The 16,134-nt window shown below is 40.3% G+C and overlaps 1 protein-coding gene across 2 annotated transcripts; it reads right to left on the reverse strand.

The window, feature by feature from the left end:
- Positions 1-2,094: 2,094 nt before the first annotated feature.
- Positions 2,095-8,040, reverse strand: LOC124120477. 2 transcript variants are annotated; one of them, XM_046483309.2, is made up of 4 exons: positions 7,952-8,040; positions 4,267-4,295; positions 3,836-4,069; positions 2,095-3,060 (listed from the first exon to the last, which is right to left on the reverse strand). In XM_046483309.2, exons 2-4 carry the CDS (start codon positions 4,274-4,276, stop codon positions 2,879-2,881), a joined length of 426 nt encoding a protein of 141 aa, XP_046339265.2. In that variant the 5' UTR covers positions 4,277-4,295; positions 7,952-8,040; the 3' UTR covers positions 2,095-2,878. The 2 variants fall into 2 exon arrangements, with proteins under 2 accessions (XP_046339265.2, XP_046339264.2); XM_046483308.2 differs by lacking the exon at positions 7,952-8,040 and adding an exon at positions 5,211-5,754.
- Positions 8,041-16,134: the final 8,094 nt, after the last annotated feature.

The raw sequence follows: 16,134 nt of genomic DNA on the forward strand, positions 1-16,134 counted from the left end.
TCACCCTGATTATGTTTCAACGTTTGTCAGCACCATTACCATGCTCGGCGGTTTCATCGAAGTGGTAAACATCTGAGACCTGCATCACTTCGGGCTTTCCTCCCACATTAAGCTGACATGCCGTGATATTACTGGAATACTGTTAAAAGCGGGGGTTAAAACACAAGCATTCTAGAAGTTGATGAGTAAATAAGAAAACGTACGAAGGAAAACATAACCAGAAGTTGTTATCCATAAGGTTGTTGTAATGTACGTTTTCTTAAGACTGATATTCTCTGGCATTGACATTTTGTATTAACATTCCTAAAAGAAAACCTTCCAAATCTAAAATATGGACCAATCAAATTACAAATCCTCTGGATGAAGAAGAGATGTTTTTGTTTTGCTTGGTGACAGATGCCGTTGAACAGGTGGAATACGAAGAGAAGCTGAAACAGATGTAGCGTATGTTGGAACATCTGTCGGTTATTGAAGTATTTTATTGACAGAATATAGATATATGTTATTGATAGGTGCACAAAATCCTGTATAAAAACACCTGAATAGACAATAGATTGTACATATAACATTGTAATAAATATTATACACAAGTTTGTTGTATTTTATATATGTGATGAAATTCTTCAGCCAAATCAGTCGTTGACAGATAATCTGAGGCAATCTCTGAATGTCTGCAGATCTTATTAAATCACTACAAAATGTCCAACATTTTCTGCATCACAAGATGTACATGCATTAAAAGGAAACCCTTCTTTCCACATTCTATCAGGTGGGGTGAGGTGAAATGAGGTTTAACGTCGCATCCAAGATTATTGCACTTATATAGTGACGTGTATGTGTGTGTTTGTGGCTGCTTGTACTAGTCCGGACTGATGCAAATTTATAGTGTTAGCACACTGAGATACCATGCCGCAGTTTAACATAAATACCCCCCTTCGACTGTTCCACCTATGTCATCGCAATGCCACAGCTAGGGAGACTGCAGGTCGCATCCCTGGTTTGAGGAGGATATCGGACCAGACTGTCAGGAACCATCTTCGCGAGGCTGGAATCCGACCCAGAAGGCCAGTTATTGTCCCTGTTTTGCAACAGATCCATCGACAGCGACGCTTGCGTTTGTGGCATACCTTACAGCCTTGGAATTTCAGAAACTGGAGACGTGTGTGGTTTAGCGATGAATCACGATTTCTTCTCCACCTGCGAGATGGAAGACGTGTTTATCGTCGTCGAAATGAGCGTTTTGCCCCACATTGTGTACATGAATTTGACAAATTCGGTGGCGGTAGTGTCATGGTGTGGGGGGCCATATCCTACACCACGAGATCTAACTTGGTTTTGGTTCAGGGAAATTTGACAGCAAATCACTACGTGAATCAAATTCTTTAACCTCACCTTCTTCCAATCATTGACCGCCAGAGGGAGCTGTTTCAACAGGATAGCGCTCCACCGCACAGCTCGTGTCACGGTAGACTACCTTCATAATGCCAACATCAACACCTTGCCCTGGCCGTCAAGATCTCCAGATCTCAACCCAATCGAACACTTTCGTGATGAACTCGAACGACGTGTCCGTTAACGTCAGAACACGCCGCAGACACTCCCACAACTGGCCAACGCGTTACAAGCAGAATGGCACAGGACAGAATTCGTACATTTATCCAGTCATGCCGAGGAGATGCAGAGCCGTGATTGCTGCTCGGGGCTGTCACACGAGATACGGAGTTCAGCGCAACCCGGTGGCCTTATATCATAAATATAATAAATTTACTAAAAATCTACCTGTGCGTTTCCTTTTTTGAAGAGTGTATATAGGAGTGTGGTTTACTCCGTGGTGAAGGTTTGTTTATTTGTTGTCTAACGTCGCACTCAGCAATATTCCAGCTATATGAAGGCGGTCTGTATATGGGCCAATTGCCTTTCATATAATAAACAATTGAATTGTACATACTCGTCGAGACCAGACAACCAAGTGATTGATATCATGAGCATCGATCTAAGAAATTGGGATACGATAACATGCATCAACCAAGTCAGCAAAACTGACCACCCGATCCTGTGAGTCGTCTCTTACGACAGGGTTGCTAAGGACCAATTCTAACCCTGATCTTCACGGGAAACAAGCATGGGTTGCTGAAGACCTATTGTAACCCTGATCTTCACAGGAAACAAGCATGGGTTGCTGAGGACCAATTCTAACCCAGATCTTCACATTGGTCCTGACGTGTCATCAGTTGTCGAGTGTTTTCCTGTTTCACGTCTAGATCACTACTGTTGATAACGTCTTCCATTCCGCTTGGATATATACAGCAGGGTTTTATAGATTTCTCCCTCGTTTATTTAAAACGACTTGTATGTTACAACATATGTATAAAACTTAATTAGAAATGTTTTTACAGTAAATAGATTTAAACATATTTACAGTATCCATTCCTCGAGCGACATCAACACCTCCCACCTTTACAAACAGCCTGTCGCCAGCAACCATATATTTTCTAACAAAAATGAAGCATAATTTTGACAAAATGAAACACGTAAAAGTAAAAATAATGAAGGTTGTCTTAATTTTACTCGGTGTTTAAAACAACGTGAAATAGGAACACACACTGACACTGTCTCTGATATTTCTTGTAGCGATTACTGATCCACAGTGGGGGACTAATACCGCTTGTGGCAGCAAGGTTTCCCTGGGAGGGGGCACAATGAAGAGAGGGACCACAGTTCCCTCGGTCGTACATCTCAGTACTTCTGCCACACTCGAGGCAGGTGTGTTATAAGCACGAATGTGGGGTTTGGAAGCGTCTACGAAGATGCTATACCAATGAAGTTGTTGCACTTCACAAGATGATGATCGGTCAAAAATCTTGATTTATTGTGTCCCTCATTCCAAGTTCTTCAAAGTGATGACGTGTTTCGCCATTGTTTTCAATTTCCCATACCTCCAAGGAGGTAAAGACCGTTTGGAACTTTCATATTCTACGTCCAGATTCCGGATGGTGCTGATCCTCTCTCGCTTCAAGCAACTGTCTGCCTCGACCTCTTCGATAGAAATGGCCAGCACTTCTGTAAATCAGCATAAACATAGTCATATACAACATGGTCTACTTGTTTTACACCCCGAGGGGCGTCTGGGGTAGAAGGGGCAATTAGTAGCTCTGAAACTTCGTTTCAAAGAATAAAAGAAATTGTTATCCATAAAAAAGTGTTATTTATAATTCAACCTATGCTTGTCGTAAGAGGCGACTAAATGGCTCGGGTGGTCCAGTTTGGGGTCTTGGGTGATTGCGTTTCATCTAACCCTGAGAGTGTGGGACGTACTCTTGATATCAATCACTGGATAGCCTGGTCCAGCTCGATTATTTACAGACCGCCGTCATGTAGCTGGAATATTGCTGAGTGTGGCGGTAAACAACAAACAGATATATTTCACATCTTTTGGGCGAGATTTCTTTTCAATAAAACGGAACGGTGGATGTACAACAGTAGAGTGTGGAATGCTTTGGCGGGGGACGTGGTATAATAGTCTCAGATGATTGATCACTAAACAAACAAAAAACATTTGATCGGTTTCATTCACTTTTATTTTATAGTGATTGTACGTGATTTTAGTAGTAATGGGTGGTGATTAAGCAGATGTTGGTTTAATGCCGTTTTGAAAAGTATTTTTCCGTTATATGATATGACGGTTAACGTGGAAGAATGTCAAACTATGTCAAAACATGTTCTTGAGTATCTGCGGGAAATATCTCCGATTTCCTCCAACACTTACCTGACACGTCGTAATACAAAGAAATACTTTAAACCCACGTTAAACAGAACTCAATCAATATTCAGTTACCTTTCTTTCGCTGACGTCGGTTCGCTAATGCTCTTGCAAAATAACCCCGTGGTCTCTCCTTGGAATAGTAGCTTTGATTGATGGCTGTTATTGCTGTCTTCAACATAGCTTTCAACATGCCATATTTTCGAAAAAGAAATGCACTTTTAGCAGCGGCGTAGTCCATCTCCAACTGCCGGACTATTTCCTGCATGTCAATGAACTCGATCGTGACCTCAACATTGTCTAACCTCTCTGAAATGACGGAAGAACAACTTAAAACAACTAAAACATTTATGGGATAATCGTTCGTGTTTTTAAGTTTTGGTGCGTGTTCAGAGTTGACTTTGATCCTCATTCACAGGATATGTCTTGACTGATCTGGTTTGATAAATAAGGTGCTTGGTAGCATATCTTTTTATAAAACAAAGAACAAAACAAAAATGACGTACCGCTATCCATGGCGTGGCATTAGCTGGCCCTGAAACAACAAACTTCCTTTTAGAAGAGCAACCACAACACATGATTGGTCAAAGTGCTTTGTATTTCCTGCGTTGAAAAATATAACACCTTTGTAGTTACGTATAGACAGAAACGTGGTTTCCTCAACCAGTAAACTGAAAAACACTATTATCATGTCGATGTCTCTATACATACAAAAGAGGAGAACTTAGGAATCCCCAACAGATGTAAACAGCAATAAATTAACTGAATCGATTTCTAAACGGGGCTGGTTTTGTCTTTGCACGGACCTATATAACCTGGATAGGTAATACAAGTCCGTGGTATTTGTCACTACTTGGACCTACAGTGTATAGTACAGTAGTGTTGAATGATGAAGTGGTGTTGAATGATACAGTATTAAAGTGTTGAATAATAAGCAGTGTTGAATGATATCATAGTGTTGAATGATGTAATAGTGTTGAATTATACACTAGTGTTGAATGATACAGTAGTGTTGAATGGCACAGAAGTGTTGAATGGTGTAATAGTGTTGAATGACACAGTAGTGTTGAATGACACAGTACACCAGTTCAGCATGTGTTAGACAAATATGCAAAATTTCGTAATAAATTATTAAACGGTTTCAAAGTTATGCTCCGGAAACGATTGCTACACGTAATTGAGGCTAAGTCCTGTTTGTTGTCATGGAAATACCAAACTTTTGTTTTTTAGAAATAAAGAAACACCAAAAGACACAAGTACAGCATGTGTTTGATACATAAAGCAAAGTTTCGTAATAAAAGATTAAACGGTTTCCAAGTTATGCCCCGGAAACAAAACATGACGGGCGGACGAACGGACGGAAGGACGGCACCCATTCCTATATCCCCCTCCCACTCCCACTCCGTGGCGGGGGATAGATAATAAGCTTAAACATAGAGACGGCACCTACCTGGGTGTATCATGTCACGGATAGACTGAAGTCCACGTGCAGATTTGTCACTCTTTCCTCTATTACATTCAGTTCACACTCGGTTCAAATTCGGGGTATGCACATCCCAATACAACAGAGCTATACTGGTACATAGGCCTCCGTACGTGTTGGGTAAGTCAGGTATATCACCACTGGGTGAACACTTCAACATTCATTTCAACCTACTGTGACATTGTACACATGTATGGAGAACTGAACACAGTTACGTCTCATGTGTGCAACTCCCTATAGCAGGTTGTCAAAATACATTCACGGGCTTGGCAGTCTTAGCGACTCACCAATGCAGCCATGGCGAGAGGCATTGACACGCTACAAACGGCAGTCACTGAAGAAAACGCGTGCCTATTGAAGTGTTCGATTTTATGTCGACATAAATCAGGCCAGGGTAGTATTCACGTGCAGCTACGCCGTTGATTAACAATACCATAGACTGACGTCACACAAATACAATTCAAAGTTCCATCAAAGTTTGTAAAATGTATGCATGGTCTCGAAGATTCCCACCCAATTGAATTACAATGAGGTGTTTTCATATGTGACTAATATAGATTCGTCATTGAAGGCCTGAGCGTAACGTGCGGACAAAGGGGTTTACAAAACACGGAAACCACTCCCATTGATTGATCTGTAAGCAACGAATATACACAATACACCTGTAGATCAGTGTGACCTTTCGCGCAGTGTGACACTTTAAACAGGACAATGAATTATATTTCTTGTTGCTAGAAGAGGTGGCAGGTCAAGGGGAAATGGTGGAGTGGGCGGTTGGTGTGCGTGCGTGCGTGCGTGCGTGCGTGCGTGCGTGAGTGTGTGTCTGTATCTGAGCGTGTGTGCGTGCGTGCGAGCGTGCGTGCGTGCGTGAATGTTTGGAATTGAGTGTCATTTTTATTAATCGAACTGTATATTTTTAAGAAACCGTCACTTCGCTAAAGCTCTACAATCTAGTTAGTACATACAGTGCGTAATAAGCACAGGTTTATAAATCCGGGGAGATAAAGCTCTCGCCTGTTTAGATAAAGCTGTGATAGTAATAATACTGGGCTTCAGTTCAAAGTATTGATACGGTGTTTAATAGACAGCAGTTTACAGCTGGCACTGAAAACACATATACAGGGGAAAGCATGTTACTAAAAAAGTGTTATCCCAAATATAGCATTTGTTACAGAAGAAAGTAGAAAGAGCATGCTCGATTGTACCTTAAAAGTTGTGACATGTAGACAACAAAGGCTGAAGTTACGAAGGTGTTAATTCATCGCCTAATATAGGAGGTTGAATTTCTTTCTTGTTGGGAATACGCAAAGATTCGCTGGAATATACAAACATCTGAATGAATTACAGATAAACTAAAAATAGATTGAATAAATTAAACTATACCTCTCTATTTTCAATTGAACTTCAAACATACGATAAAATCTCTTACGTTCCTGATATTATATCCAAAGAATTAATCCTAATCGAGCTGAGTCATCACCCAAAGAATTCTTCTACATGGTTCAATTTTTTAAGAATATTTTTTTTAAACTTTTAAAAATTTAAAAAAAGAAAACTTTGCATAAAAATACAACTGTTGATGGGTATCTTAGACATATTATCTTTGGAAATCAATAAACGTGTTTTTTTCTGCACAAATGAACACCATTTCAAACTTGGTTGGCGTCATGTGGTTGCAAATTTATTTTTTACCCTTCTTTTCATTGAGACAATTTATTTTTACACAAAATCACCCAGTCACAGATTATTTTTACAAACGGTTGCAGGAATGGGGGGTGGTTAAATAGACATAATCAAAATTACAACAGTTCTTTCAATTTTCAGTTACATAAAAAATAAAAACTCGGTATACTTTCTTTTCCCCATCAGTATATTACAAATGGGTGAATAATTCATGTTCGACATATGTCATCTACAACGTATACCAGCGTGCTTTTAACGTATACAACTTACACCTAACTTATCCATAGCGTGTTTCAGCGTTGCCAGCGTTTTGGCAAAACTTCTCATACGTCGCCATACGTTACTGCTATACGTCGTAGTGTGACAGGGTCATTAGCAAAGCACACAGTCTATACTTCCTGTTTTCCCGATGTATCTACCAGTCGTTACCCTTAGTTTATGTGGCATAATCTAAAGTCTATGGTTATATATTCTTAGAATGTTGATTAATGATGTATGGTTCAGCCACAAAAAGATGTTTGAACAGTGTGTAGTCAAATGTGTTTGCGAGATGAATGCCAATCTTGCTCATGTGATAACTATCTATCACATCTATAAATTCTTTAAAAAATATTTATATGTATATACATGTAAACTGTTCTTGTCATACAAATCCAAATCCATACACTGAATATAATAGATCCGTGAAGATTCCGGGGTAGAATAGGTCTTCAGCAACCCATGCTTGCCGAAAAAGGCGACTATATGCTTGTCGTAAGAGGCGACTAATGGGATCGGGTGGTCAGGCTCGCTGACTAGGTTGATGCCTGTCATCGATCACTATTGCGTGGATCGATGCTCATGATATCAATCACTGGATTGTCTGGTCTAGACTCGATTATTTACAGACCACTGTCATATAGCTGGAATATTGCTGAGTGCAGTGTTAAACAACAAACCAACCAACCAACATCATACCACGTCAGCTTCTTGTTCATCCATCCCCACCTTCTAACCCATCATCCCACTTCCCTGTTCACCCTCACCTTTTCTTCTTGATCTGCCTCCAACCTCTGCAACTGTCTCTCCATATTTCGACACTTATTTCGTTTTGAATCCAATTCCTTTTGCAGAGCCTGCAAGTAAACAATTGTTTTTCAATTTTTTGAAATCTGCAAGCTTTCAGCTTGGTTGATGCATGTCATCGTATCCCTACTGCATAGATCGATGCTCATGATGTCAATCACTGGCTTGTCTGGTCCAGACTCGATTATTTACAGACCGCCATCATATAGCTGGAATATTGCTGAGTGCGGTGTTAAACAACATATAAACAAATTATTCCATACATGCAACTGCAGACAGTGCTAGTTCACAGACTCTTTGTGTACATATAGTGGGCCAACTCACAGTGACCGGATGGTCTGGGACCAGACTCGACGTTAAACGACGTTAAACAACAAACAAACAAAACAAACAACATCATGGTTTGTTATGGGTTTGTGGAGATAGGAGTTATCACGAGAGTGTGTTTGCGACCATATATGACCAACAACAAGGTATGACTCGCGTCAAGCCTGAGCTATGGTGGAGAATTAATTGTGTAAGATGATACTCTTGACTAATGAAAGCTCAGAGAATGATGCAAATGTTCAATATTTTAATTGCAATTCAATTAATAGCACATTTGTATGGTGGCCGAGAGGGGACATCGCTTTCTCGCTCTATCGCTTTCTCGCGGTTAAGCAATATCCCCTCTTGACCACTATAGGGGCCGCATGTCATATCTGCTGCAATTGGGAGGTAATGTTGAACTTTTCTCACTATGTACTTAAAACATAATTTAACTGTAGAGACGTAGGTGATTTTAAAACAATCCACCGATTTTTGCGTAAAATGTAATTGATTTATTTTTGGCCCTATTCAGTTGTATGTGATCATCACGCCGAAAGCGCGTGGCAGATCATGGCAATACGCTCTAAATAAATCAGGTTAAAATCTAAATATATACAATATATATATATAAGTTAAGAAGACTATGGTTAATTAGTCATGGCTGATTGTTTTGCAAAAATACAATCTTATAATTGTTGGTGTTCCATAACTTGTTTTCGGTAGTATATGATGTTACAGTGTGTCATAAGGTTGTCCGTAAATGTTCTTTTTGACATTTGATGTATGTTTAACTTGAATTGTGTTTCTTGTCTTGTGCAAATCTACAAATATATGTACTTGCATATAGTAATTTGATAAACACCACTGTGAGTGAGTGAGTGAGAATGGTTTCACGTCGCTTTTAACAATAATCCAGTAATATCACGGGGAACACCAGAAATGGGCTTAACACATTGTACCCATGGGGGAAATCGAACTGGGTCTTCGGCTTGACGATCGAACGCTTTAACCACTAGGCTACCCGACTGCCCCCATCGCTGTGGCGTTACCACAGTTGATATATGTACTTGTGTAAACTGCACATATAATTCCCGAAGACAGTTTGATCGAAAGTCATTATAAGAAACAAGCTGTTTTTAAAAAATATTTACAACGCATTTCATTTCTGTTGTCCAAGGAATGGGGTTACGGGTTAATGACGCTCTCGAAAGTCGTATATGTGACTTAAGGTAGAGACATATATCTAATTCATCTGTATTTTGTAGGGGAAACATAACTGTGTACATGTACAACTTTTGTTTGCATAATGTACATGCAACTTAATGAACATAATTGTGATCCCGAAATCGGACGAGCATAATAATTCTTTGGACGTTGCTAACAATACAATCTTGTTTCTCGTGGCACCTCCTGCTAATGTTCCCTTGCTTCTGACAGATATGACATATGATTTTCTTGTAATAGCAATTGTCACTGTTGTGGGTTTTCTTTCCACAGCGCCAACATTCACGGTTATCCCGAGACATCGATCCAACTGGCTTATCTGAATACTTCCGGTTCTTGTCAGACTTCACTAGTACATTCACTTTATGACTAAACTCATTGGTCTCCTTATTCGCAGCTTCCATACTCAAAGATATTTCCATTGATTTCTTTAAGTTCAAATCCTTCTCAGCAAGCAATCTACGCTGCATAGCTGCTGAAGCGAGTCCACACACAAACATGTCTCTCATTGCATCATCAAGAAATCCACCAAAATCGCAATGTTCACTCAGTTTGCGTAGTTCAGCCATAAATGCACTCACTGATTCATCAGAGCGTTGTTTTCGCTGATAAAACTTTTATCTTTCAGCGATAACTAATGGTTTGGGATTCACATGGCTTTAAACGACATCAACCAATTCTGGATATGACTTGTCAGCGGGTTTTGCCGGTGAGACTAAAGTCCTTATGAGGAAGTAGGTTTCCTTACCTACTACGGTAAGCAATATCGCTTTCCTCTTCCCGGCATCTTCAACATCGTTAGCGACGAAATACTGATTAAGTCTTTCAATATACTCAACCTAGTCTGCATTTTCAGACACTGAAAATTCCTCCATTCGACCATATGTCGAGAACGCCATTTTTAACAGCACAGCGCACACTACAACAAGCGCTATCAGTCCCATTAACACAGAGCGAATGTTCGTCACCAACTTACAGCTTGGTCTTCTTGGTACCACACATGTAGAATCCCATCCTCGTCGCCAAAATTGTAGTGTTCTTTCAATACCCAAGAGACAACCTGCCAACTTCCCACTTCCTTTATTCATCAGACGACAAGTGACAATCGGTAGCCAAGCCCGAGCACGTACTGCACGTGCGTTACGTAACAACGTTTTCCGAACCACTGATAACATTACATGAACGACTTCTGTTTACCATCAGAATTTATCAAACAAAACCTAATATTTTACAGCTAATAAAACTGAAAATTATTTGTCATCTCCTTTTTTATCAGTTTTAAGATTGATGGAGGAATGGGGGGGATACTATGAACAAAATGAAAATATGAACAGTGACTATCTGTATTCTGTGAATCTTGCTTATTTATTACACTACAAGAAAATATACAAGCTAAACGAGAAAAAAATACGTGTGTATTTTGTAACATATTAATCTACTACATGATGTTTAAAAAATCTAATCATAAGAGGCAAAATAGCAGTGAGAATTACAGGAATGGATCACTAAATATTGGCAAAAACCGTTCTAATGTACGGCATTATGGGTAATATCGCTTTCTCGCTCTATCGCTTTCTCGCTCTATCGCTTTATCGCTCTATCGCTCTATCGCTTTATCGCTTTCTCGCTCTATCGCTTTCTCGCTCTATCGCTTCCTCTAATGACTAACCGGGGGCACGGGTGGCCCAGTCGTCTAAGGCGCCGCGATTCGCTGTGCAGAGTTGTGTCCCTTGGGCACGCCAGAAACCTATGATTGTGGGTTCGAATCCCGGTTCGCCCCAATTATGTTTCTAGGTTTGTCAGCACCATACCCGTGCTCGTGGGTTTCACCGAAGTGGTAAACGTCTGAGACCTGCATCACTTCGGGCTTTCCTCCCACATCAAGCTGACACGCCGTGATATAACTGGAATACTGTTAAAAGCGGCGTTAAACCCAACTCACTCACTCACTCTAATGACTAACCATAGTCTAACCATGAAGGAATCGGGTGTTTTTAAACTTCGTTTGAATAGTATGTACTGTAAATCTTGAAATTAACGTTAGAGTTAATTATAAATGCAAACAAATTAGCGTAGACTTAATTGCCGTATTCGACGTAATAAGCGCCCAGCGCTCTCAAAATCAGAATATCATTTTGGTGAAAAAAAGTTGAGTTGAAAGATGAATTTCTTGGTTTATGCTGACAGCCTGAAATGTTTATGTACGACAGATATATTTTCCCCGAATTTAATTGCCCATAATTAAGTGTGCATATAACGAGTGCTTATTATACGCGAATAAATAAGTCTTGTGTACATTAATCAATCGGAAGGGGTGCTAATTGGGATTGTTCACTAGCCAATATATTAGGAAATATTGCCGTGGGCGTTTATTAGAGCGGGGCGCTTATTACGTCGAATACGGTAATTATACTTTGCATTTATGTCTCAGAAATGACTGTTGATAAGACGGCCTCACTGAACACTTTGAATAGCGGAAATACCAACTTGAATATAAAACCAATCAACTATCTATTTCCACATTATGGTTACTGAGAACAATATGTCATCCAAAAAATAGAAATTACATAATGGACATCCGGTAGTATTACCATTGCTTGGGTGAGAACTTCCACTTTGATGACATCGACTCCGCAAACAGAATAAGCATTGACATAAGCGTTGTTTTTAAGAAAACACTATTGTTTTTTAGGAAGTACGTACCACTCAGCGCTATTGAGCGGTGTTATTTGGTATTTGTTTTGATAATTTGGCCCGGGGGCGGGGGATCAAATAGCTAAATAGGGCCATAAATCAATCAATTTCTTTTTTACGCAGAAAAACGTGGATTGTTATAAAAGCACATATGCCTGTACTGTTAAGTACTGTAAGTAGATAGTGAGAAAATTTGAACATTCCGTCCATATGTATAATTTGAATTGCGACTGGAAAAATCTCAGCTCTCTTTTATGATTAAAACGCACATCAGCCTCGTATAGTTACCATGTCAAGTTTACAGTCATGAGATATTGCTCGCACACCACTATGGAGCCTCCACCACACGGACTGCTGGTACAATGTTCCAAGGGGTATAGCAGTGTTTCTGTGTCTCCAGCCCGCATTCGCCCATCTGTGACGTGCAGCAAGAATCTGCTTTCATCAGACCAATGGATCCTCTTTTTCCACGTCCTCGGATTCCAGTAACGTCGAGAAATAAACCAAGCCATTCGAAGTCTTTGATGATGAGTGAGTATGGTTTTACGCCGCTTTTAGCAATATTCCAGCAATATCACGGCGGGAGACTCCAGAAATAGGCTTCACATATTGTACCCATGTCGGGAATCGAACCCGGGTCTTCGGCGTGACGGGCGAACGCTTTAACCACTAGGCTACCCGACCGCCCCCTTTGATGATGGGCAGTTAACAAGGGACGTCTGATGACCCTTCGTGACTTTAAGTCAAATGATTTTAGCGGGGTTCGGACAATTCTGGTGGACAGATGCAAATGTTGGGAAGCTATTGTTCTTCAGAGCATTACCTGTAGCAATGGGATGTCGCCTCACAAGACGTACAGGGGCCCTGTCTTCCCGTACAGTTGTCTTTCGGGATCGCCCTGGTCGTGGACGGTTCTTCACTTCACGTGTCTGTCGGTGTTTTCTATCGAGTCTGCTGATGACAGTATGGTCACAACCAAGTTGACGTCCAATGGTTCTGTATGACATATCTGTGTCATGCATAACACTAGTTTGCCAACCGAGTGCCCCTGATAGCCTTCTGCATGTTAAGTATACATGAGCTGACTAAACAATCGGTTAATTTCCACTTTATATACCCTTACTTGCATCAATATCGAAATGCTTTTTCTGAAACTCGAGGGTGTCATGCTTTATGTTAATATGTCTGTGTGTTTGGGCGGCACAGGAAGTTAGCCATGCGTCCTATGAATGAGTATCATGAAACTTTGAATGTTTATAAACGTTTAGGCCTACCGCATTCGACGTAATAACCGCCCAGGGCGCTCTCAAAATTAGAAATAGGGAGCTCTTATTAGGATATTATTTTGAGTTGAAAGATCGTAAATTTCGTGGTTTATGCTGACAGCCTGAAATGTTTATATACGACAGATATATTTTTCCAGGATTTAATTGCCCATAATTAAGGGTGCATATGACATACGAGTGCGTATTATACACAAATAAATAAGTCTTGTGTACATTAATCAATTGGAAGGGATGCTAACTGAGATTGTTCACTAGCCAATATATTAGCAAATATCGCCGTGGGCGCTTATTACGTCGAATACGGTATATCACTGTTCTCTAATTGTCAGAGGGAGCTTAACTGATAGGGGTATGTAATGTCATTCTTAAATTCTGTCGTCGAAACCTCTGTTCTCATCTCTCACAAATATACCTAACCATTGCAAGCTTTCCTGGAATGTGCGCATTGATATATATTACGTCAGAATGTCAGTGACAAGAGTCGATATAGTTCCAACTGAAACCTTTTTCTTGGACAGTGACGTAACCACATAGAAACGAAATAGCAATAGCTTACACAAATTGCTTCAAGTTGCCTTTCGAGGCAATCCATCGGTCTGTCCGCTAGAGTAACTGCCCTTTATCAAAGGAAGATATTCTAACCCTAGTCTATGAGACACCACATTTCTTTAGAGCGTGGATGTCCAGTCATTACGTTGCGAAGTGCAGTCTGATGTATCCTCAGCGACAAAATAGAACAAGGTAACAATTCGGACAGATTTTGGCCAAATCCAACTGTTTTAATTTCCGGAAAAGGCCCCAAAACGCAGAGGTCTACAAGCACAGATGATCCCGCTTTAAAGCTCTAGTATCCCTGCTATAAATTGTTTCGCAATATATCTCCAAACTTAGAAAAGGCCTCAGCTACGTTCCAGTTAAGGAGTAATTTTCGGTATTTTAAAAAAAGTAGCATCTGCCTGATATTTCACATTTGCATCTTATCCATACATGACCCCGCGGAAACCGTTTTTATCAGTTTGCGTTATCCTAAATATATCTTAGAAATGTATCAAATATTGCTGACCCCTGATTTTTTATGTAACACCTTCAAACAAAATAAAAATAAATAAAATAAACCAAATAGTTTCCCATGCAAGTACCCTTAATCTCACCTCCTTCACCTTCGACACCTCAACCCAACCCAACACCTTCTAATTTATGACCAGTCGCTAAATGTAAATAGCGACAGTAGAGTTTCTCTTCCCTACACTCTACAACTGCGCATTCCGTATTACACGTTTTGCCATTCTCTTTATCTCCGTGTATCTCCTGGGAGGCAGATGCTGGATTACGGCGATCCGACTCCGGATCACTTCACTGTCCTCTATAATATCCCTCTTCGACATCTTTGACACTTCTACAAGGCACAACGATAAAGATGTAATTATGAAGGACAGAAAAAGTAATGACATCTAAAGAAGTAAATGAAATGCGAAATAATTATCCTTGTTCTAATTAATTGTTGATGTATTTTGAATTGGGATCGGTTGTATTTTCCATGTGTTTCGATATGTTGTTCTTTTAATTCTACCTGAATACGGGATATTTCAGGTCCGATCTCTCACAGATTGCTCAGTTACCGACCCATAAATATTTAAAACTGATGAACGTTGAATGTACAGTAGATGATGAAAAACCCTGATAAAATGTTGGGGTAGACATGGATGTATCCCAGGCGTCCAGGGAAGCAAGATGAGACCTTCTGGACTAAAATTGACTGTTGAAAGGATGATGGACTGGAGAGATTCTCTGCTTACATTTTGTTTATTTGTTGTTTAACGCCTCACTCAGGAATATTCAAGCTATATGATGGCAGTCTGTAAAATAATCGAGTCCGGACCAGACAATCCAGTGATTGACATCATGAGCATCGATCCACGCAATTGGGATCGATGACATGTATCAACCAAGTCAGCAAGACTGACCACCCGATCCCGTTAGTCGCCGTTTACAAGCATAGTCGCCTTTTACGGCAAGTATGGGTTGCTGAATACCTATTCTACCCCGGAATCTTCACGGGTCTCTCTGCTTACAAACCTATGTTTCTTGTTTTAATACAAAGAATGTGTATTTCTAATGAAGAGAACCCATGGTTGCCGTAAGAAGGCGACAATGCTTGTCGTAAGAGGCGACGGGATTGGGTGGTCAGGCTCGCTGATTTAGTTGATGCATGTCATCGATCACAATTGCATGGATTGATGCTCATGATGTCAATCACTGGATTGTCTGGTCCAGACTTATTTATTATTTACAGACCGCCATCATATAGCTGGATTATTGCTGAGTGCAGCGTTAAAAACAAACAAACAAGATGAAACCCAGTCACTCATGGTCTACTTCCACAATGTTATGTTGCCCTAAAATAGCCTATCTCTGGTGCACATATGCATGATGTGACAACCATCAAGTCATCTTTTCAGTGATCAGTGAGCTGTCTTCTCTCCAAGCAGGTTGATTTTCCTTCGTCATCTCTCATGGACAAGAGTAGGTTGGTGCTGTCATCAATGCTCCACGAAGTGTATCCCATGTTTGTGTTCTAAACTGGGTTGAATATAAAATCCCTTGGTGTGAAGAAACAAGAAAACAATGAG

Source organism: Haliotis rufescens, unplaced genomic scaffold (assembly GCF_023055435.1).
Source record: "Haliotis rufescens isolate VD_foot unplaced genomic scaffold, xgHalRufe1.0.p SCAF_11, whole genome shotgun sequence".
In the NCBI taxonomy this organism is placed as follows: Eukaryota; Metazoa; Mollusca; class Gastropoda; order Lepetellida; family Haliotidae; genus Haliotis; species Haliotis rufescens.